At 41.9% G+C, this 24,718-nt stretch overlaps 1 protein-coding gene across 1 annotated transcript in view; it reads left to right on the top strand.

The window, feature by feature from the left end:
• ahrra (aryl-hydrocarbon receptor repressor a) overlaps positions 1-24,718 on the top strand; it is a 65,177-nt gene that overhangs the window by 24,831 nt on the left and 15,628 nt on the right. The window contains exons 4-5 of the mRNA XM_030755990.1: positions 22,005-22,122; positions 24,022-24,033. Coding sequence (XP_030611850.1) covers positions 22,005-22,122; positions 24,022-24,033 — 130 coding nt within the window. The remainder of the gene's footprint in view (positions 1-22,004; positions 22,123-24,021; positions 24,034-24,718) is intronic.

Here is a 24,718-nt window from a genome sequence, read left to right as displayed (position 1 = left end):
CTGTCCTCCATCTCTCTATCCCCTATGCTAGTACAGCATGTAGTAATTCCTCACATGGCTCTTGCATGCAGCTTGAATGTGGGTAAATGCGAATGCATTGGTGTGTGGTTTGTTTCGTACAGACTGTAGAGACATTGCTCTGTTGTCCCGGGGCTTATAAGACGATGTTCAATGCCCCACTTATTCTTTGCTCAAGGTGATTCTTCTGTTTTGTGTCTTGCACAACATTAAGTAGATGTGGTTACCAGACCTGGTATGGTGCAGAAAGGTAAAACATTACAGTATGTTATGTTGGATATTATTATTGGAACTATTTTTGCCTCAAGTTCATCTGCTCTCTTGTTTGTGGATGTATTTTAATCAAATTATGATTTGTCCTCTGCCGAAGTTGTCGAAACACTCTACGTCCTTTAAAAGCAGCGGTCCTGGGTGGAAGGGAAAAAATTAGGAAAATAGGTATTTTTTTAAATACTTTTTTTTTTTTCAAAGTTGAGAAACTTTCAAAGCAGAATGAATGCTAAAATTAATCAAGGCTGAAGGAAGGGATGAATCAGGCTGCTTGTTTATCCCCAAAATGACTCATACTTGCCTTGTATTTTTGTGATCCAGTGATACAGATCTATCAGTATTACAGCACATAGATCTTCAAAATTCAATGCAGATGCTGAGAAGAAAAAACAAAACAAAACACTTTCTATTGTTTTATGTCCGTTTCGGTAAAAGCATTGGTGAGGCAGGAGATAGGAAGGAGGTGTCGACACACACCAACACAATGGTATGGTTTCCCTATGCTTCTCCACAGGATGTCTGCATCCACAACACAACCAACACACAAACACAGACAAACTCAGAACAATGGACCTGCACATGCTGCTTTCATTTTATTTACTGCTGCTGACTCTTCTCCTCTTTAAACACACACACACACACACACACACACACACACACACACACACACACACACACACACACACACACACACACACACACACACACACAGCTTGTAGATTCAGATGACCTGCCGCATCAGCTTCAAAACGTAATATCAAATGCAGCTTATATTCGCCTATAAAGACAGGACCGGACATGGAAAACAAATGGGGAAATCTAAGATTTTTATAGTGTTTTCCCACCTTTTTTGTCCACAGCTGAATGCCGTTTATCTATTTTGGGGTTTAGACATTCTTACAGATTATCAACAAAGAAAGAAATTGATCTTGCTGTGGGAAATACAACAGAGTGTGAGATGTATTAGTGTATACTAAATAAAAAAACAGACAACCCTCTGCCTGGCTCCCTGCCACATTGATGTGGTAGCTATTACATGAAAATGACCCAGAATAGAGACCCTCAAAGAAGCAGTCACATGTTTCCTATCAGCCATTAAGTACAAACTTTAGCTCAGTTCAGTCGCCTCCCATCATCTTGGATCATCACCTCATCATCAGGATTGGTTCTAGTTAATTTTGTTGCATTGTCACTTTATTTTCCCTTTGCCATTCAGTCCAACTTGTTAACAGATTCCTCCTGTTATTCAGTGACTCCGAAAGAAGAAGACATTGTGTATCCCTGCTCCAGTGTTCAGTCTATTTAAGGTCTTGACTTATGTCAGGAAAAACTCAGTGGCATGTTGCTGAGCTAATAATGTCTGACCGCTTTCCCTGTTAGAACCATAAGTACTCTTCTGGGAATAAGAGTGAGAGAGAGCAGGTAGATGGATTAGAGAGCAGAGCAGTAGGACTCTACAGCATATAAAATGACCTCTCTCCCATTGCGTGCCACGGTTTGTTTTCAATACAGGCCACATGTTTGAACATTGCATAACTTCTGAGATGTGGTTTGTAAATCATGGATTATTTTGGGTATAGAGGTAGGCGTGTGCGCGCGTGTGTGTGAGAGAGAGAGTGTGTTTGAGTGCTCTGACAGACACCTTATTTAACACTTTAGCCTATTTCTCCTAATGAAGATAACCTTTTGAATTTGAAGATCCTACAACCTAATGCCTGTATTTCTTTGAAACGTAATACACCATTAAAAATGACTGATTACTGAATGGTTGATGTAGGAAAAAGTAATTTTCCAGGCATTCATGCACTTAATCTCCTTTACTGCCCGCGTTCGTTCCACAGATGGCTGGTTGTCTCTCGTTGTCCTAATGGTGGTAGCTTTGGCCCAATTAAAGGCTAATTAAAGGGCTTGCCCATTAAAACAGGGAAGTCTTTGTAGTGCTGTTTACACAGGTGGTGTGCATCACCATGTTGTAATGGTGTCAGGTTTACACATCAAGGCTGCACACATGGACACACATTTGTGCTTATGTAGGATGTATGCTCTCAATAGCATTTTCTTATTCATATTAATTTCCAGGTGGCAGCTGACTTATGTTGTGTGTTAAACAAATCCACCAGAACATGGTATATCAATTTTATGATGGTATGCTATCTTTATGTCAATTAGCTAGCTAGTTTTCGGCTTTTTGGTCACGTGAATGCAAAAACTGAAGATAACATGAACTTGTACCCAATTTTGAGCATGTGGCTTTGTAGACTCAAGTGAAGAAGGCCCCACTCCAAACCTTCTGAGGAATAAAAATGTGTATTCCCTGACTGGTTGGTGGGTGGTTGCTAGAGGTTGCTGACATTACCTAGGTGAAATTGGTAAAAAGGTATATGGTGATGCAGCAAAAACCTCCTTGCAATTCCTTTGGTCACTAGCACATTGCCATGATCACCTATAGCATGCATGTGAGATGCTGACTTATCTGCAAATGCTCACCAACTACTCCTTGAGCAACAGTGAAACTGTGAAACGAGCGACACAAGCCGAAAATGATTTTTGAAACAAGTTAGCTGCAGTGCTGTGACACAGCTTTTGCTGTGAAGGTGAATGTTCTCCATGTCCAGTTTTTCAAATTTTACTACTGCTCAGCTCGCAGTTAATCGAGTGCATGCAGACAAGTCGGCGTCTTCCATGCAAACTACATGCTACCATAGCAATCTGCTAGCAACCAAAGAAGTCACCGGGCAGTTTTTGATGCAGCACCTTTTGCAACCAGTTTCAATTTCAGCCGCACTTCAAAGTTTGGTTCTATCCTTTCGGTACTCAAGGTTCAATTTGGACCTGGAAATGGCTAAATATGTCAGATTTAACAAGCGGAAAATAGTATTTCAAATTTGACAGTAGTTTCCAGAATAGCTGCTGTGTTTGTCAAGATCTCATATTATCTCATTATAGCCGAGCAAGTGGTTGACATATATCATCAGTTATAGAAAAAGTTCCTCATAATGTGAGGTGCTTCCGTCTAAACCACAGTGAACAAACCAACTTTGCCTGTAGGTCATAGAGTTGCTGATGATTTCTCTGTCTTAGTAAACCTGCAGCACATGGAGCTTGTAAAGATGTCTTTACAGTGGAGATTAGTGTGGAAATTCCAGCCATAATCATCGGCCACATAAATGCACAGGAGCATTTGTACCAAAAACTAACCCTCTCCTGGGATTCCCATTTCAGCACTTTCCAATTTGAAATCCAATTTCCCCAGTAAATATTTCAATAATCAAAGCAAGAAACAGCCTTTGTTTATCTGGACTTCTGCACTGTGCCACTCAAAATCAAAAGCCTTCACTGAAAATAGACTGGAGGTGGAGAACCAACCATTTCTCAGCAATGACATGTTTTGGTGTAGCCAACCATAATAGGCTGCACTCTCACCCTCAAACACATAACCACCACAGAAACACAGTCTCACACGCATAGAAACAGTTCAAACAAGTTTTTCTTGTCACTCCTCTGATCTGTTGTGGACTGACCACCCACACTGCAACCAGAACTTCCTCAACACGTGAGATTCATCAGCTTTTTGCTGTTCTTTAACTCCTAAACCGCATTCGTCTTCAGGTGTTTCTGCTGTGGCTAAATCACAAGCACATTGAAGATCGGTTTTGGTAACATTCTTTGTAAAAGCAAGCCCATTGCCCATTGCTCTCATATTTATAAGATAAGTATCATTCTGTGTTTCCGCAAGTGCTGTCGAGAGCATACAGGGGGGATATGCATTTCCACTGATGCACACCGTGGAGAGAAAGCAGGATTGAGGTTAACCAGATGCAGACTGTAATAGAGATAAGAGGTTGTGCTACGTCAAGGAAGGACCAGCTATGGATTTAATGGGGATGACAGGTGAATAAATGGTTGAAATCCATTAACCCTCCCACGACACCAGCTCAAGACTTACACCTAACTGTTACGCTGGTCTGTGTTATGAGTTGTGTTTCTGCTGTGTGCATGTGTGTATGTGTGTTTGCAGTTTGTGTAGGGAGGCGTGGTTTAAACTCAGGAGTACCACCCTGCTGCACGCAATCCCTGGGAATCCGTGCCGGTTAAGGATTTACTGAACATGCTTTAGGGAATCCCAGCCCCTTCCCTCCCACATACATACATACATACATAATTCTATGCATGAATGCACACACACACACACACACACACACACACACACACACACACACACACACCATTTGTAGAATATGGAGCTGACATAGTTAACACTGATGTGATAGTCATTCATGAAGCTGGCCCTCCTGGACACACGCATTTCACTTAGTTACAAAACACAATAAATAAATACAGTGCTGCACAGACTTTCCCCAGATCCCATGAGGATGCAGCAGTGTCTTCCAAACAGTGATCAGATAGGATCACTCACATAGGCACAGTCACCACACACATACACACATCTGCACCTGGAACTACCCATCAAAAGCAACATTTGTCTTCCAGTTTTCTTCCTTCCTTTGTTGGAGTACCTTTATTTTTTTTTACATTTTATTTCAAGAGCACTAAAGCTGATTTTGCTGTGTGATCATGCGCCAAATTAAAGTAAAACAAAAAAAGTAGTACACAGAAGATGCCTTTAGCATAAGAGTTTGTGTTCCAGTTGGCAGCTTATCAATCAGCTTGTCTGGCTTTGGGTCAAGAAACTGGGAATTTGAGATACAGAAAGGCATCTATGGCTTCTTAACTATAGCAGTGTTTTAATCCAGCTGTCTTCTAAGTACATGTTTGACATATGAGGAAAGGAAGCTTTGAAAGAATTAGCTACAGCAATTGTGGTTTCTCTTTTTACGTTTATATTTCAAAAACAAGTTCAAGAGCGAAGAAAATGCCTACAGTAACCCGATTGTTATGCAGTATGCATAATGCGCACGGCATTACAACATGAATAATAAATGCTCGTGATTTTTGTCATACTGCTTTTTTGATGACAGTATTAATGCTGTTTTAGTAGTCTTATATTAAAAAGAGGCTGTATCAGTTGATTTGCTGTTGTCTTACTCATTTAAACATTAAAAAAAATCAGATCTGTTGATTAAAAAACTGAACATTTTCTTAGAACTGGCCTAAACAAGTTGGTACCGCTTTTATCCTTCTTTTAATATTATTATTTTTTAAAATAATAATGTGTTCTCTCATGCTGTCTTGACCTTTCCCCACCTCGGTGATTCACTGCTGATGATTAAAGGTGAGTTTCTCTATTGTGGCACAGTGACACTACATGTTTAGACAGGGAGAAGCTGTGAGCATCGAGCAAAGAGAAGAGGAGACAGAGGCAGGAAAGGAGAGGTGATGTCAGACGCCAAAGTGTTGAAATAAGGGAGGTGTTACCATATCCTCATCCTGCATTTGCTGGAAGCCTCGCTCTTCGCAAACGCGTTGTGCCTAAAAAGCTGTCATGTAGCACTTAACTGCATTTTACATGCGCATCAGAATATTTTAAAAATGAGGACTCACATCTACACGTGATTCAAAAACGAGTGCAGTTCAGTGCCTTCATAAATGGCTCCCACGCTGAAAAATGCAGTATTGTTGCGCATTTCAAGCTTCTATAGATTCGTTTCCACAGATGCTGTGGAAGTTTTGTTTGGCACCTACATGATAAATCAAAAATAATTTGATCGGTGTTGTGTATAGTTTATTTATCTTTCAAAAAGTAAAAAAAAAAAAAATAACAATACAGTTGAAATCAAACTATGCTTCATATGTTAGCCATCTGGTCGCGCATGAACCTAAGCCAGACTGGATTGGGTTTAATGCGAACCCCAGGTCTGCTCCGCTAAGACCCACTAAGTATCACAATGAAACTCGACGCATGTTTGAGACACATCTGGAGCTCTCTCTGACTCTCGTTCACAGTACAGCAGAGCCACGGAGGATTTCTCCTTCCTTCTAACACACACTTTTTCATGTTTTATTGTCCAGTGGGAAAAAGACTTTGAATCTCATTCTCTGTTCTTTTTACGATAGTTCCCATCCTGGATTCTCTCTCTCTCTCTTTTTTATCTTGCAGAGGAATTCCATTCTTTTATTATTACTCCCCCTGCGCGTCTTTGCTGGTTAGGAATCTGATTTGGTGCTTGTATCAACAGTATATTCAGCCACCCTTTATTTAAATTCTCTTGTTCCTCCATAACAAGCCCGTGAAGATTAGCCCGCACTCAAGCATCTTATCAAATCATTTTTTCAGAATAACATCAATTCAAATCAATCTTTTGAGCACAGACTGCCACCTTGTAAACAGGAAGTTTTCTCTTATCGGTTTTTAAAAGTAAGTTTACTTAAACAGGAAACGGTGTCCCTTTACACTTACCTCAGAGAATGTTAGAGAAAGTGAACTTTCCATTTATTTAAAGGCTCAATCATTACGTGCACAGCTCTGAAAGCAGACCTTCTTGCTGCTCTCAATGGTGGAATTTAAACTGCACCGTGCATTGTAAAATTCAGTCTGAAACTCGATGTGTCTGTGCTTGAATGGACAGATTATAGCAGGCTATTTAAAGATGAGAGGCCACAGTGGAAACAAAGACTGAATGACAAGACCACACACTGATCTGAGAATAGATTGCACGGAGCTCTCTCTCTGTGTGTGTGTGTGTGTGTGTGTGTGTGTGTGTGTGTGTGTGTGTGTGGTGTGTGGTGTGTGTGGTGTGTGTGTGTGTGTGTTTCTATAAATTCAGCATGCATGGGTGTGATTTGTCCACTGATAATTTGGAGCAGGATGCTGAAACTTCTGCTATCTCAAGATGTCTTTCTCCAGGGACAGTGATATCATCAGCCTTATTTAAACATCACTACTCTGAACGCATTAAAAAAAGCACTCCTTCTAAAGTTACTTGCCAGGTGTCCTCTTGGCTCAACCTAACTACTGGCAGGCAGATACAAAGGTGTTTTGCCAGCCCTAAATGGCCTGTGTGGTGGTGGGAATAATCACTGGTGTAGGTACAGGAAATGGATTGGCTTGACCACAGTGTTGGTCCTCTTCCTCTTCCTCTTCTCTTCGCGTCTCTTCTTCTTCTTCTCTTCGCGTTCTCTTTCCTCCGGCGTCCTGCTTCTCGGTTCTTCTCTTCTCTTCTCTTCATCTTCTCTTCTCTTCATCTTCTCAGATTAATAATTATCACCGTGTCATGACACATAAAAGGATCCGATGGGTGGGGCTCTCTTCTGCGCGCTCGCTCTCGCTCCATCCCTTTGACATGTAACTGGCGTGTAAACTTGGCAGGGCCAAATTTGTTGATTGCGGGCTACTGATTGACCCATCTATGGGGTTGAAACCAACTGCATTAGGTCTTCGCACGCTATTCTCCTCGCCACTCTACTACTATCCCCCCTCAATCAGCAAGCTCTTCCACCCCACCGGGGATTCCACCCCAACCGTGCCCCACACGTCGTCACATGAGAAACAGTTGCTGGCACTGTTGTTGGGTTGAGGAGGATGTGGTGTATTTGGTGTGTTTATTTTGTGTGGTGTTTAACAAGAGACATGCTCCCCCCCGAATGACAGCGGTTCAACCAGCTGTGTCTCCTGCTGAAGTGTCTTTGAGCAAGACCATATCCCTAAATGGCTAAAATGTAACACACTTGCTTGAACTGTGTTGCTGTGCGAGTAGGTGTGTGCATCATTAAACACAAGTGTATCTGGAATAATCACATACATTTCCTCTGACAGTGATTTAGATCCCAGGACACTAAAATTCTTACTGATTTAAAAATTACACATACTTTACAGCACAGTAGAATCAGCTCAAATTATGTTGGCATGCGCTGAGCTGACACAGAAAGTCACCACATCAATTTTTACAATGAAATGAGAAAAAGAACAGCGTAACATAAATCTTGACACAGCAGAGAGGGGGAGAGGTTCGCATTGCCTTGCTTGAGCTGCTCGCAGTGACACCCGTGTTTTGAGCTGCTAATACTTTCCCTAATCAGAAATGCTGCTCTTATTGTGGAGGCATCCTGAAGCTATTGCACAGGAATTTCTGTGGTCCTGCTCATAAATCAGCTGAAAAGTTCAAGCAGAAAACACAGGAGGACTGGCCTGCAGTGTGACGTACAGCCCAGCACAGCGCAGTGCGGCCCGAGATAGAACACTCTGGAAACATATGCTCTTCACTTTCACCATGTTTGATGTGTCTTGTTGCATTTTCTCTGATGTAAATTACATACATACTTTCATATATGCAGCGTTTACTCTAAGCCAAAAAGCCTAACAAGTGACTTTCAAGGTTTAAAGTGATATTGATGAGCAGTGAAGCCAAGTTTACTTAGGAGCTCTCGATGGACAAAGCGGCCACTTTAATTTCTGAGTCTGGGTTTGAAACCACAACACCTCAGCATGTTTTAAAGAGAACTTTATCTTATAAATGCTGCCATGTCACATCTCACTCAGCACAGCAGTTAGATTTGATTAGATAAAACTCTGTAAGGAAATTGGATTGCAACATCAGAGAGTGTAGGTGGTAAGACGAACAGAAAAGAGGTTTGCAGTTGAGTCACAGCATTTGTAGATGTATGTGTGAGGTACACATTATAAAATCAAGAGAGGGCATGAAGCAGCCAGAACTGCAGTTTCAGATGGGCAGATTGTGGGCATTGGCCCAGCAGTGTTGCCCACAGGTCTCAGCTGTAGGGCACCACCAAAGAGCCGATGTGGAAGTTTATATGTTGCTGAACCTAGAAGGCGGTTTAACTGACATAGGGTGTAATGTGAGGTTCATTAGTGCGGAGGCGATAATTGCAAGGGTTGTTTGAGGAGTGTGCCACACATTAGGTCCCCGTGTTCAGCCTTTAGAAGGATTTTTCTTTATGTTTTCAGCTTTTCTTTGAAATTCTCTGGCTTCCTTCTCAAAGTACAAAACCTCCAAAAGTCAATTCAGGACTCTGTACTCACCCATTGTTGCTTTAAAAGAGTTTGACAGATGCATGTCTGTTTGATTACATTTAATCTGCAGCTTGAAAACAAATATCAGATGCACATGATCTCATCTCACAGTTTCATTCAGCTGATGTCTTTATAAGTAACATAAATCTGAACAAATTGAATTATATAATGAATGGATGCTGCCTACTATTCCCATAAATCAAATTAGCCAGCAATAGTTCCTCTGAAAAGTTTTCCACATTAATCCGTTGCCTCAGAAGGACAGAGTTGCTCTTCACCATCTGCAGATTTCCTGATAGAACAGGAGCAGAAAGGCACAATTTAGCATCCAAATAAATCTATAGCTTATCCCTAACCTAGGTCAAGTTTGAACCTATAGATGGATTTGTCTGTCTACTTATGCTTTCAGTATTGCTTTAAATGCAGTTTCAGTGGGTAACAACATAACGTGTATTCTCACACAATATCGATCCCAGCATTAAATTCCATTTAAAGAAACACCTAAGACTGACTGACTTTTGTACATTGAAGGCAGTGAAATATGCAGTGGAGGGTAAGTTGCTATGTGTGACTCTGGGCCACAGAAGATTTTGGTTCAGTGGAGATAGAGACACTCAATTCTGTCTGCTGACCCCCACTGCGCCCTACTGTACTCTGCTTGGCTGTCCAAAACAATCCTTCTTTCTCCCTGATTCAGATATGCGCACACACACACACACACACACACACACACACACACACACACACACACTCGCCACTGCTTTCGACCTCGCTTCCGTGGAAGCAGGCTCTTATTTTAGTGGACAAGGGAGGATTTTACCACATGGTGATGAGATCATTACCAAGCTAAAACATACATACACAAACAACTGCTGTGTCATATGCACGAACACTTGCAGTGTGCGAAAAAAAAAAATGAATCTTGGCCTGCAATGACTCACAAAACCACACACAGCGCAAGGACAGAACATTTTCATTGTGCTGTCCTTTTTTAAGACTCAGTGGCTCGTTGCTTAAAGTAGCTCTAGTTCTAGCTGTGGCATGAGGTAAAAGCTGCTTTGCCCCCACTTTTTTTTTTAGTATTTTCTGTCTTTAAACCTGCTAAGCTTGTTCAGGTCATCATTACAATAAAATGTTTTATATATTGGCAGAGTGACTGTTTTAACTACAGCTTGCTTCCTGCACAGTGCAATTATGCATAGATTTTGTGTCATGTTCAGTAAATTTCCAGTAGATAGCTGAGACTTCCTGATCTGCAGGTCTAATGTAGATATTGAGTGTTTATTTTAGAGTGAAGGGATGCTCCGGTGATTTAGCCTTGCCCTTCCATAAGGTGACTAGTCTCCACAAACGCAGGCTCCAACATTTCCCACACAGTGTCCAAGCCTATGGTAAGGTAATGCCGTAGCATCATCATCACGTGTTTCCTCAGACTTGGCAAAGACCTGCCATCATACAACTGTTTCAGCATTCCAGCAGGTGGAATGCCCCTTTAAAGAAAAAGGTACATCCTACAACTTTTTGGTGTGTTGCCTTTAGACAGAGCACGGTTGAGTGTGCCACATTCGGCAGCTTTCCATGTGCAGTGAGAAAAATGGTCTTCCTATTTAGAGTGACAGCCTGTTTAGAGAGGGCAGACAAGTCGGTGTTTGTTTACACTCAGCAAATCTCTTCAGTTGGTCGGGAATTAAACATAACACACACAAACACACGTGCAGTCATATTATCACACTAACACCAGATGCCAGGAAGCAGAGTGGCATCTGCAGCAAGTCCTACCATGCGTGACTTGCTCCCAAGTTTGCCTCTTTCAGGAAGCTTGCGTGATCCCACAATCATTCCCCTTCAAACCCTCCACACCCCATCCCCCTATATCCTTCAGTCTCTCACACACACACACACACACACACACACTGCCTGCTGGGTGGCTGCACAGGGGGTATATGTCCTCCCTCCCTGTGCCAAATGAAGTGATCAGAGCAAACACTTATACACAAGGTTGGATTAGTGTAGTTATGAGATGCAAGGGGCACAGATGGGAAAAAATATGATGTGGACAGTCACGATATGTCCAGACAATGCAATACAATACAATATACAGTGAAATGTATTTTCTATCTGCAGCCGATAATAAGTAGTAAAAAAAATATATAAATAAGAAGAGTAGAAATACGTAATTCACAACTACAGCAACTTCTAAGGTTTCTAGGGGAAAAATTTGTCAGAATCAGAATCAGAATCAGAAGGTTTTTATTGCCATATGGGTGAACAGGTTCACAGCATTAGGAAATTGCTGCGGTACTTCGTGCTTACAGAAAAAAAAACAAAACAAATAAGTATAAAAACTATAAGACAATATACAAGTATACAAATTGCAAATATACAGATATATTAGAGCTTACAAAATATACAGTGCAGAGACTAATTAAAAGATAAAGGAATGTAAACTATATTCCACTAATATGTACATCAGTGCAGTCAGACAGGTGCATAGACATAGGGTCATCAGCGTTTGTGGAGGGTGGTGGTAACAGTCTTAGGGTAATTGTTCATGAGTCCTACAGCAGAGGGGAAGAAACTGTTCTTATGGCGGGAGGTTCTGGTCCGTATGGACCGTAGCCTCCTGCCTGAGGGGAGAGGGTCAAAAAGTCTGTGCCCAGGGTGAGAGTGGTCGGCTGTGATCCGACCTGCACGCCCCAGTGTCCTGGAGGTGTACAGGTCCTGGAGAGATGGGAGGTTACAGCCAATCACCTTCTCGGCAGAGTGCACAATGCGCTGTAGTCTCTGTTTGTCCCTAGTGGTGGCTCCAGCGTACCACACAGTGATGGAGGAGGTAAGGATGGACTCAATGATGGCAGTATAGAACTGCACCATGGTCCTTGCTGGCAAGTTGAATTTCTTCAACTGCCGCAGGAAGTACATCCTCTGCTGGGCCTTTTTGACGACAGAGGTGATGGTGGGCTCCCACTTGAGGTCCTGGGTGATGGTAGTTCCCAGGAAGCGAAAAGAGTCCACTGTGGTGATGGGGGTGTCAGTCAGGATGATGGAGGGTAGAGGGGCTGTGTGCTTCCTAAAGTCCACTATAATCTCCACTGTCTTCTGGGTGTTCAGTACCAGGTTATTGTGGCTGCACCAGGACACCAGACGTTTGACCTCCATCCTGTAGGCCGACTCGTCCCCGTCTGAGATGAGTCCGATGAGAGTCATGTCGTCTGCAAACTTAATAAGCTTGACAGACTGGTGGTCAGAGGTGCAGCAGTTGGTATACAGGGAGAAGAGCAGAGGAGAGAGGACACAGCCCTGAGGAGTGCCAGTGCTGATGGTCCGGGAGTCCGAGACATTCTTCCCCAGCCTCACGTGCTGCTTCCTGTTCATCAGGAAGTCAATGATGATTTTGCAGACATGACCAGACATGACCCAGACATGATTTTCAATAGTTTTAATTTTAATGTTTCTGTGTAAGAGTATTTGTGTATTTAGGGTTTCACATGTGTTCAGGGTGGCCACTAAAAATATCCTCTCAAAATAAGCTTTATTAACGTCTTTATATTTTACCATTTAAGCTTTTCTGGAAGAGCAAAATATCACAGGTAGAGGCAGTTATGATTGGAAATAGTCTTGCAGGAACAGTTTGCCTCATTTCGAATCTTACAGTCTACCATTATTATCTTAACAATAGTGAAGTGGACACCAAAGAAATCAAACAGTTGTAAAGTGTTTGCCTTTGTTTCTAATTTCTTAAGGTTTAACACTAACTTGAGCGTTTCCAGGCAACCTCGTTGTGAATTTGTGGTTTTTATGTCAAAGCAGCCTCCAGGGTGTTTCTGTGAACGTCCAGTGTTTCCCTGCCACCCCAGCCTAATGCCCCACAATGCGGGCGTGAGGTGTTAGATAATCAGATTACTGTTGGGTTAGCGTGTCGTCTAATGAATTAGCTCTGTCACTGGCCAAATGGGTGTGTGATATTGTTGGTGAGAAAAAAAAAACGGGAGATGAGTGTTAAAGTGGAGATGACGGGTGATGCTAAGCGGTTTCAGATCAGGTTGAAACTGCTTTGAAACCTTCATTCACTCCTGTTTTGAGCTCTGAATCTTTGTTTTCCTTAAAACTTAAAATTTAACTGGACAGATGTGTGAATACTTTACAAATAAGAGCAATAAGGGAGTGACAAAGAAAGTGAACTGTGCCAAATAAATACTTTATTCTGGCATTGCTCTCGATTACCTGCTTCACAGATTGATCACACGCGTTGGGGAACAGCAGACACATAACACCTCTGGCAGCGTCTAGTGATTGACAGGTTAAAGGCTTTCATGCATTAAGCATGATTTTCAGCATGGGTCACTTGATCCTCTTCAACCCTTGGCTCGTTAACCATCTCAAATCTTTAATTACACATTGACAATGTTCTGCCAGCACACACAAACACACACACACAGTATATCATATGTTATACTATATATAAAATATTATTAGCTAGCTAAAGTGGACATTGGTATGCAATGTGTATCTTTTTAGTAGGATATTGTAAAAGCAGGCTACTTCTTGTCAAACAGGTTGTGTAAATGATAGACTTAGTGTTTAGCCCTCGGATAGTTGCTAAAGAGTTTAGGATGAGCAGGTGTTGTAAAATGGGTGAAAATGATTCTGTAGTGATTCTGAATGAGAGAAGAGCAGTGATATTATAAAAAGGAAGTCAGCGGGGTCACCGTGTACAGACGAAGAGTCAAAAATGGGAAGTATTTGTGGTGCAACTGGAGTCGTGTGCGTCAGGAGTGATCTCAGAGGGGAGTAGATTTCACAAGAGAGTATAAAAGTGATGTTTCAGTAATAAAGGTCTGCTGTTCTTCGCCGTGAGCAGACGGATCACCAAGAAGCACAGATCATTAAGGAGAGAGCTGCCGTTACGGGTGTGGCTGGCAACTCTGTCTAACTAGTGGAGCTACTCCGTTAGGTGACGAAGGCAGTTAGAGCTAGGTGCGTCTTCCCGCCGCCAGCTTAAACAAGCAATTCCTACCAGGGTAATGCCCTTTAGGAGCAGAGACCCTGACCCTTTAAACTGAGAGCTAGTCCAGACCTCCTGTAGAGTGGAACCTGTGATCTAACATTTTATTCTTTCCTCTTTCCTCCCACTTTTTTTTTTTTTTTTTTAAACCTCAAGAATTACATGCTACGGCACTGTTACCTTGTATCTTATTTAAATTTTAAAAACTTTAGGCATTAGAGCTTTGAGTGAACCACTTTGTACTTTCCCTAAACTCACTCTCTCCCCTCTACAAACAGTGCTCCCTTGAGTAAAATTTAAGCAACACTACTTCTTGAAGCTGTGAAACACTTCCCACCGCATGTCGGCGGTTAGCATTTGTTTAGCATTGCGTGCTGCAGCAGCATTAGTGTAGTTTCCCTTCCATATGGATTGAGCCTGAGGGACCATCTGCCTATTATTACTTGCCTCAATGGGCCGAAACGGCACCATAATCTTTTTAACAGATTACCCTTTCGTTATGGAGAGGTTTTACAGATGAAGGAAAAAAAATCTAATAGGATCACTGATGGAATCAATGTTTTTAAAAAGGTGTGGTTCCTTTTCCAGAAACCTGCTTAACGTTCTGTTTATGGAGACTGAAGTGAGGACTGCTTTTGACTCTCCAACAAGGAGGAGAATACCAGAGTGATAATCTTAGGCTTGTTGTGGTTCTTTCACTCCCTCTCATTTTAAATAAGAATGACATTAATTGGCACACCAAGCAAGAAACCACCACTTTATTTAAAGTGGCAGTGCATATGATGCTGCAGACTGTTACCTCTGGTCTGCTTTCTGTCTTTCTTCTGCCGTCCTCCCCTCTCATGCAGGAATTCAGGGAGACCAAAATGTAGGGGTAGAAAACGCAGAATTATTCCCCGAGTTTGACTTGTCTCAAGTATTTCCTTTTTCAGTAAGAATAAGCCAGAGAGTCAAGTACTCTTTTTATAATGAAAGTCAGTCACATTAGTAAATAGTGCAGGATGAATGAGCGATCAGCACTTTATAGTTGCTTATTCTATAAGCCGGATCACGTTTCCCCAGATTTTGGTCCAAGGCCTCTGTTAAATTCATTTAAAATCACTCATCTCTTCTTTATCTTCCTCTTCATTATCTACTTCTCTTACCTCTTGTGGCACATCTGTTTGTTGATAAAAGAGGGCAGATTTTCATTACAAATGTACCCACAGTTAAACTTAAAGTCAGCAATCTGGGCTTAACAGCAGCTCGCACACAAATTTTTACAGTTTATAGGACACTGTACGGCAACTTCAAGCTCTTGACTCTCAGACTGCTCATGAAAACAGAGATTGTGAGAGTAAAATATAGAAGGCGTGTGCTTTATTGTGGCCAGGTGGTGTTCCTGAATGCAATTTTTATTAACCACAAGCTCCTTGAGAGAGCAGCAAGCCACAGCCATCCTCATCAAAACAGGAATCCAGGGAAAAGCTATTTATAGAGTAACCATGCAAACCCCATACCATGCATGCATGCAAGAACTGATGTCTCCTACAGTAATGCAGTACTTGCTACTTCATTTTAAAGTTGACTAACTGGGGAAAAAAGCAAAAATCGGGAAAGTAAGAGTACTCGACAAATAATTATGCCTGGACACTGAGGTGCCTGTTTAAAAAAAAAAATAATGCCACAATTTGTCCGAGCCTGTCCAAGGAAGTTTGACATAAACAGGGAAGCAAAGGAGGCAAACTGACGTGAAAAGACAATAGGGTTATAATGGCATTTCCAAATACAGTTTCACTGTGTGTGTTTGTTTCTGTACATGCAGCATTGACGCGTGTTCTGTCTCCTGGCAGTTTTTATTGCTGGAATATTCTATGTGACTCACGAGGGAGTTTGCATCCTGAGTTCATCCCCGCTAAGTGGACCGAGGGCCAGGGTCGAAGTTTGGCTGGTGGAACATCCCCGGCAGTGTCAGGAAAACTAGAGTGTCTTGTTGTCTTCAATTAGAAAATCCACTGTTGCATTTGGGTACAGTCAAACAAAAAGCTTTCCTGCATAACTGGCTCATCTCACGCGACACATGCCTGAATGCAGCCCGCGTGCGCATGTGTGAGGGGAGAACACATCGTTTCGTGCCGAAGCCCGTTCTCCTTGGGCCTCCATCCATTTGCATCCTGTTAGCTTTTCTAATTGTCTGTATAAATATTGCACCACATTGAGCTTATGTTGCGGTTAATTTTCCTAAGGCTCGACAAGCCAAATTTAGGAGTGTTTAGACAGCCCTTTCGCTGGCTCTGCTTGTGCGTCGCTCTTTCAGTGGATTCATCAGAAAAGCAATTTTCCCAGCAGACAAACATCATGCTCGCTTAAAGCATGTGTGCCACAATCAGTCATGTTCCCTATTTATAGAAGCAATTAGATGACTTTCAAATTATGATTGCCATAATAGTTCTCCGGTCCGTGTGTGTATGTGTGTGTAAGGGAAGAGTGCGTGGCACCAGTTTTATGATGCACCATGCAGACGAGCCACATACAGTAGCGGTGTACACTCTGTGAAGAAGTTACCATACAAGTATGTTTTGCCCAAGGGCTCATGTGTGGAGACATATTACTCCTGTAATCCTGTGTGGTTTCTGCTTGCCAACCAAAATAGAGAAGTGGAAACAATTGAGTTTACATCTTGTCCTCTATTCTGTGTGATCCCATTTGCTTTGTCATAATATCACTTCCCTTCTGCTTCAGTATCTAGGCGCACAACCAAGGCCTTTGTTTACGTTCTATTCAGGAATCAGTTTTTTTTTCTTTCCTGCTTTAGAGACAGGCTTTGCCTAGCTGCTCTACTGCATGTGCATGCTCCGCTCAAAAAAAAAAAATTCACTCACTCACATTATAATCTCCTCTGAAAGATAAATATTTCTAATTCCTGCCGTGCCTCCAACAAAAGTACTGTTTATAGTTGTTGTTTGTTAACGGACAAATAGAGTTTCTCTAAATCTCTCCATCCCTTTAAATGTAATCTTACGTTGTAGGTCACAGGGGAACCAAAACATTCATCTAAAACAATATCGGTAAGATTATGAGTCTCTAATAATATTGTTATGTGGGATGATTGAAAATGCAGTCAGTACGCTGCATGTTTCCCAACTACTGCAGTTAAAAGGAGTGGAAAAGTCTGCTTCTGTTTGTCTTTAGAACAGTAGGAAAATGCCCAAAACTTTCTTGCTGTAAATCTTTTCTTCATTGCGAAAACAAGAAAAAAAAAAAGTTTAAATTTGGACGGGGTGAGATCCGGACATTTGATCTGTGGCATAATGAAGTATTAGCTTCCATTACAGTGGAGGCTTAACCTTTTTGCAAAGCACCATTGAGCGCTTGCCAACAGTCATCAATATTTAACAGCTGTTGCTATTATGAAATTCTTTATGGGCTAATGTGGCTCGTCGGCTTGCACGCAAGGCTTTGGCTGCCCGCCAGCTGCCTGTCAGGGGGAGGGGGGGGGAGATTGACAGACGGCTCGCTCGCGTGACAACCAGCCCTTGATCAGCCAGCTTCTCTCTCTCTCTCTCTCTCTCTCTCTGTTAGTATTGCTCTCTCTGCTGTGGATTTCCTGTGCCTGCAGCAGGGGGGGGGGGGGGGGGGGGTGCTAAGGGAAGGGGGCGGGAATAGGCAAAGGAGGTGGCAGTAAGCCAACCCAGCCTCAACACACACACACATACACACACACACACACACACACACAGTTTTTTGCTACTCACGCAAGCCTTGTGGGAGGGGAAGAACTGCTGTGCTGTACAGCGCTTGCATGTTCAGGTCTGGAGCTCTTCTTTGCAAGCCAAACACACAGCTGAGGATCAACTGCCAAGAGATGGCACCCCTGCTACTCAAATGAGGGACACATGGAGATGAATGGGTGTAGGTGCCTCTGCCATTCATCAAAATGAAATTTTCACTGTCAGATGATGATGTTAATTTTACCTCACTTATCAGTAAGGTTTTTTGTTTTTTTTTAGATTGTAGGGCTGCTAGGGCTGGTCTCCCTTGTAAGAGATTTTCTCAGTGGAATTTTCTGGTTAAAAAAAGGTAATAAATAATAAAGACTACATCTGTACTGTACCTCTCACATATATATATATATATATATATAATATAATATATATATATATATATAATATATATATATATATATATATATATATTGCTAGGAAATGGGAAATAGATGCAGTGTCTTATTGAAACATCTGCAAACATACATTGAAGTAAAGTACATAAGGCTAAACTGAGTTTGTACAATTCTAACAAGCTGGAAAGTCAACATTCAGTATGACCACCTTTATTCTTCAGCACAGCCTGAACTCTCTGAGGCAGCTTTCTTGTCATTTCTTTAAGTAGTCTTCAGGAATAGTTTTCCAGGCTTCTTAAAAGACATTCAAAGCTCTTCTTTGGATCTTGGCTGCCTTTTGTTCTGTTGTCTGTTAAGATGATCCCACACTCCTTCATTAATGTTGAGTTCCTGGCTCTGGGGAGGCCAATCCATGACTGACTGTTCCACTGTGTGTATTTTTTTTTTAATCCAGGTATGCGTTTACTGCATTGGTAGTGTGTTTGGGAACATTGCCATGCTGAAAATGAAGCCGTTGCCAATCAGATGCTTTCTAAATGGTACTTCATGGTGGATCAAAATCTGATGGTACTTTTCTGCATTCATAATTCATCTGTTTCAACAAGTTTTCCAACACCACTGGCTGAAATGCAGCCCCAAACCATGACAGAGCCTCCTTAAACTTAATGCAGTGAAACACTAAGGAAACAGCAGCAATAATCACCTTAATGGCCCAGCTTGGAGCAGGATGCCTGCTGGTTTTGTCTATGAGCCGTCTAAGAACACTTACCTGCTCTCACTGCAGGAACATGATGTTAAAAGTAGACTGTTAGCTCATAATGCATGCAACACTTGTCCATGACTTGAAGCAATTCATAAATTGCTTAGTCCTAAAAATTCTTCTGCAGCATTATGTTTTAACATCGTGCTATGACATCTTTGATGTTTTTAAGATGTTGTTGGTGTTACAGGAGGAAGTGGCTTTAGAGGAGAAGCAGTTGAAAACAGACAAACACACCCAGCCTGTGCTGTGCACATCCGTCTGCTATGTGACCAAACTCACCTCACCCCCTAGAGGCCGCAGAAATTAATACCTGATTCATGTGGGCTGTGCTCATGTCTGCTTACTGGCAGCATGTTCAAACTTTTGCAAAAGTTTTATACGTTCTGTTCCCATAACAGAAGTCTTTTGGCACCCTCTGTATTAAAGCACTTTCATAATATTATTTTATTTCAACTAACCAATTCACCTGATATCACTATAAGCTCCCCTTGTCCATCATCCTAGAAGTGCTGTTTGGTGATTGAAGTCCTGAGACAATTGTGCCTTAGATTGGGAAAATTAAGTCATGCTGTGGTTCAGTGTTTGGCGGGTGGTCTTAAGATTTTGTGCACTCAATGAAAGTGGAAAGACAGACTGGGCTGACTAAAGGAGCTAAACACACCAGCCTCACCCTTTGGCACCATCTACATCCCGCTACTTGTCACTTTTTACTTAACACCCTGTCCTCACACAGAGCACATAAACGCCTCACCATTACCTACTCTGTTTTCCTTTTTAGACCAGAGAGGGAGAAAATAGAGGCAAAGAAAAGCAAACCCGAAGACACGAGCGGTGATGAATAAAGCCCGTATTGTTGGCAGAGGAAGTGCCAGTGCCGATAATTAATCATCCCGTATGTTTGTCTTTCCTGACGCTGCATCCTCTCCAAAAGCTGCTGTAAGAGAGAAAACAAAAATACATGAGGCGTTGAAGAGGAAAATAAAGATGGTTATTAGATTCATTTCCCTCTGCAATGGTTCCACTGGTTGGACGATATTGCGGCAGTTGAACAGAATGGGTTTTTGGTGAGTGCCTGTCTGAGTCTGTTTGTTTGTAGGTATCTGCACCTAGCAGAGGTGATGACAAAATACTTAATACTTATTACTGGCTTTTTTTATGTAGCTGTCAATGTTCTCATCAGCTTTTAACTTGATTTTTCAGCAGCACTCGCACACATTATGGCCTTTGTTTCCATGCACAGCTTGAGGAAACCTGTTTCAACTGAGGGAATGAATTATTGTACATGAAAGAAATTAATCCTAACAAACTGTATGGGTGGGGGACAAAAATAGGTGGATTAGGTTTGCACACTTCAGAGTGGATTTAAGAGAAGGGGAACTTCTTCCAGCATCACAAACTCAGTGGCGATTGACTGTCATGTTGACCTAACAAAGACAGGCTGGAGAAAAGAGGAGGGAAGCTGAAGGAGTGTGGATGGGGGAGGGATGGAGGCTATAATGGGGTTATTCAGTGGGGGTGGGAGCTATATGAAGCATCAGAAGATGTATAGATATATGCTCTGTGTATGTGTGTGTGTGTAGAGTGACTAATCTGTGCCTGCTACAATGAATGATGGAGTGAAGGCTGATCTCTTGGAGTGAGCCACATGCCCTCGACAGCACGCCCAACACGCAAACATGCCTTCAACATGCAATGCATATGTCACATCAACAGTACACATGTGACAGTTCGGTATGCCATAGTTATGTAGGCTAACTGCATGTATACGTGGTGCGGTGCGCTAGTAAGTGGGCTTAAGTAGGCAGGCAGCATATTTCTACTTTATCTGACAGCAGGCAGCACAAAGGAGCAGAGAAAGAAGACCCAGGCTGAAAGTGTACTTATTTAGGAGAAAGTGTAACAAGAGCTTTGGATGCCTACTCATTACATGTCCTCCTGTTCAAGTCAAATATAGGAAGACCCAACTTTGTGATCCATTTCCTTTGGTGCACAAAGAGGCCAAAGGTCAGACTTAGTTACTGGACCCAGAGGACTTTTACTGGTTCTTAAGGACACTAGTGTGTGAAGAACCCTTGTGCATTTGTGATTCTGTGTTATAATATTAGACACATTACAGCATGTCTAACAGTACAAAACCGATTTGTACTGTACCTGTGGTGTAGTACAAATCAGCTTTAACATATATACACAACTGCAAATGTTTAGGCCATCTAAAAACAAAACAACTGATACTTCATTCAAGGAGCTGCTTAAAAAATGTTCTAAACAAGATGTTCTAATTTCAACATGTGATTATATTTATTATTACTGATCTATGAACCTGTTACCCAGTTCAATTAAAACAGAGGACATGAGCATCTAAAGTCCTCTTGTTTATGTTTGGTTAACCACTTCCCATTTAAATGTCCCAAATGCATTATCTTTTGCCTGGCCTGCCTAGTGAGTTTTGCATGTGCATGTGGCTGTATCGTGTGTAAGAAATCCTCTAAAGTCATGAAATCTTCCAATGTTTTGTCTTGTTAGACCAGCCAACCATGCAGACTAATACCTGGCATTAGTGCAGTGCAAAAAAGGAGACGATACAGTTAATGTGTCGGCCACATGTCTTTGAGTGCCGATCCTGCTCTCTCAGTGCCATATCACAGGTTGTGGGAGGAAAACAAAATCGTTATCAGCTCTTAGTATATCTTCTGTATTCTGAATGTGCATCAAATTAGGTAATTCAGGTATGCTTTATTTATTTATTCCCCCAGACCTTCAACTGCATATGAACACATATCCCTATATGTTCTTTCCACCTCCTGTTATATTTTTTTTCACATAATCAAACCCACTGGTGGCCTTTAGGTTATTGTTTATAAAAAAAAAAAAAAAAAGTCTCTTGTGCCAACCTGCTTACCTATTTTCTTTATTTTTACAGCAAGTCAAGACAAGACCAGCAGGAAGCACATCATCAGCACAGCATCCTCTAACCCTGAACCCAGGAAAGAGAGCCTTCCACTGGGCACCTGTGTGAACGAAAGCAGCCTCCTCCTGGAAGTAAGAAACCACATGGGTGTTGTCTGTGTGTTTATCCATCATTTGTCCATGTTAACAGGAATTATGAACCTTTGTGAATACCGCACTAAAACTGTTGTATTAATATAAATCCTTAGCACGCTATATGTCATATTCTACCCCTTGGTTGGCATGTATTTTCCTGCCATGACATGCTTTCTGGTTTGCATACAGTCATAAAACCATTTGCGTCTGAATTAGTGATTTGGGTATTGGGGACATGGGGGGATTTTGTGTGTGTGCGCGCCTGCTCCCTTTGCCCTTTGCCCCGACCTCCTTTGCAGAGTTGTGTTGTTGCGTGACATACGAGCGAGACAGGAGTGTCAGAGCTGATGAATTCGGTGGGGACTCACACATGCTGGCGGCTTGAGCATCCAGGGAAGTGTGTGTGTCTTTGTGTGGTTGAACCTCTGTCCAAATGCATGTGAAAGTGAGAAGAAGAGAGCGAGAAGAACACATCAAGCCTGTCGACATTTATCAGAGAATATAGGAGGTTTGCTCAACAGTCACTTGACCTAAGACCTTTAATCAGATTTTAACAGCATGTTTTATGAAGGCATTTATTTCACGTGGAGAACAAACAGCATGTGACAAGTAGTTTGTGTGACTCATTTTAATGCACGTACAACAGTTGTCACAATCAGACAGACTCTGTATCGCCATACACTACATGGGACTTGCTCGGGCATCAGATCATCATTACCCGCACAATACTTTCATGGCTCTCGGTCAAGCAGTGAATTATGACACTGATTATCGTACAACAACTAGACGGACCCTCATGCAGAGTCCGGAGCTGATCCACTGATGCTTCTGTTAACATGTCATGTTTCTCAATGGGACACGAAACAAAAGGTTAGATTGACCGTAGTGATGTGCTGCCTCCTGTTGCGTGACTCAACCTGCACCAGGGCCTCATAGCAAACTGTGCATTAGTTATGGTGATGGGATCCCAAGAGAGGGAAGAGAAGGATATTTGTGTGTGTGAGTGTGTCTGTTGGGATTGCATGTCTTTGTCTTTGTGTGAATTACGGTATGCATACAAGTTTATCTGTTTGCATATGCATTGTGTTTGCTAATGTTTGACCAGAATGGAGCTTTGGCATTGAAGCAGATTGATTGCACTAGAAGTTGCAGGCTTTATTGCATATATTCACATTATCACAAATTGCCATGTTGTGTGGCAGGAGTGTTTTTGCACACATTTCCATCTATATTGATATCGATATATAGATATGGATATATAGATATATAATACCAGTCAAAAGTTTGCATATATGGATATATTAAGTGTTACAGACTAAGTAACTAATAAAACAAGAACTATGTTTGCTGTCACCCCAACATCATTCCCACCATTTCTCACTCCCAGCACAAGACAGCAGGAAAACTATGTTGAAGCAATGATACACGGCTGGACGCCACACCCGCTACCAACATCCTTCTCCCACCCCTTCACCCTCCACTCCCCTGCTGCTTCCAAATCCAGCGAACATATATTTTATTTTGGGCTCTGCGTGCAAAGCGCCTCTTAAGATTTGTAAGTCAAAGCTTTTAGTCTCCCAGGGGCAGTTATGAGAGCTGGGGGCGTTGCAGTTGCAGATATGTGGCGGAGCGGGCCAGCAGCAGGTGCCTGTTTCCATTACCTAAAGGCTCTAGTATGCAAGGAACTGAGGGGAATGTGAATGGAGAAAACACACAAAAACAGCATGCAGCAGTGCAGCCAATATCAGAACAGTATTTCTTTCTTTGTTTCTGGAAACTTTTTTGCTAGGCTACAACAAGAGAAGAACAAGGACTGTTTAGGTGCACTTGGCTGTTTTTATAAAACCAAATGTAAATTATTATTTTGAGCAATAATGCTCAGCTGCTCCTTCCAGCTCTTTAACTGGGTATATGGTAAATAGGCCGCTCTGTTCCAACATAAATGATGGATGGACTCTTAATGGTTTTGGACATGTGAAAAACAAATGAATTGTATTTATCTGTAATAAATTTGCCAAGCATAAAAAAGCCAATTAAAGCTACAGAACATACAGTTTTTGCTTGTGCAGACTCTTTCAGGTCACAGGGCTGGGGCCTATTTGTTCCAGAAGAATAAAAATGTCAAAGTCCTTTTGTAAAGAAAATGGGTTGCAGAAATTTACTGGCATTTCAATGACTTGGAAGAGGAGTGGGGAAAGGTGAATGGGCTAAATAAATCTAAATGAACCTAACATGTAAATGTTGGCCTTTTTTATGGCCTTGTACGATCTCATAAAATCAATATAGCCTTCCAGTATACTAAGGACATTTTCATGTGTTTTTGGACACATTAACGAAAGACACATCAGTGAGTCATTTCACCTTCAAGTACCCCCATGCTCGGTGAACACAAGCTCTGTAAACAGCAGATGATCCCACACTGTCAAATTCTCGGTGTGAAACTTGAGCCTGGTCTCAAAGCAAATGTGAAATAATCATGAAAAAGCAATCCAATTGTTCGAGTTCATGGACATGAATTGGCATGTTTTTCCATGACTTTTGAAAACTATTATTTCTATGTTGTCCAGACTCTTTAGCAGGGATGCATCACCC

The sequence above is a fragment of the Archocentrus centrarchus genome, chromosome 20, assembly GCF_007364275.1.
Source record: "Archocentrus centrarchus isolate MPI-CPG fArcCen1 chromosome 20, fArcCen1, whole genome shotgun sequence".
In the NCBI taxonomy this organism is placed as follows: domain Eukaryota; kingdom Metazoa; phylum Chordata; class Actinopteri; order Cichliformes; family Cichlidae; genus Archocentrus; species Archocentrus centrarchus.
This window is presented reverse-complemented; position numbering and strand designations above follow the sequence as displayed.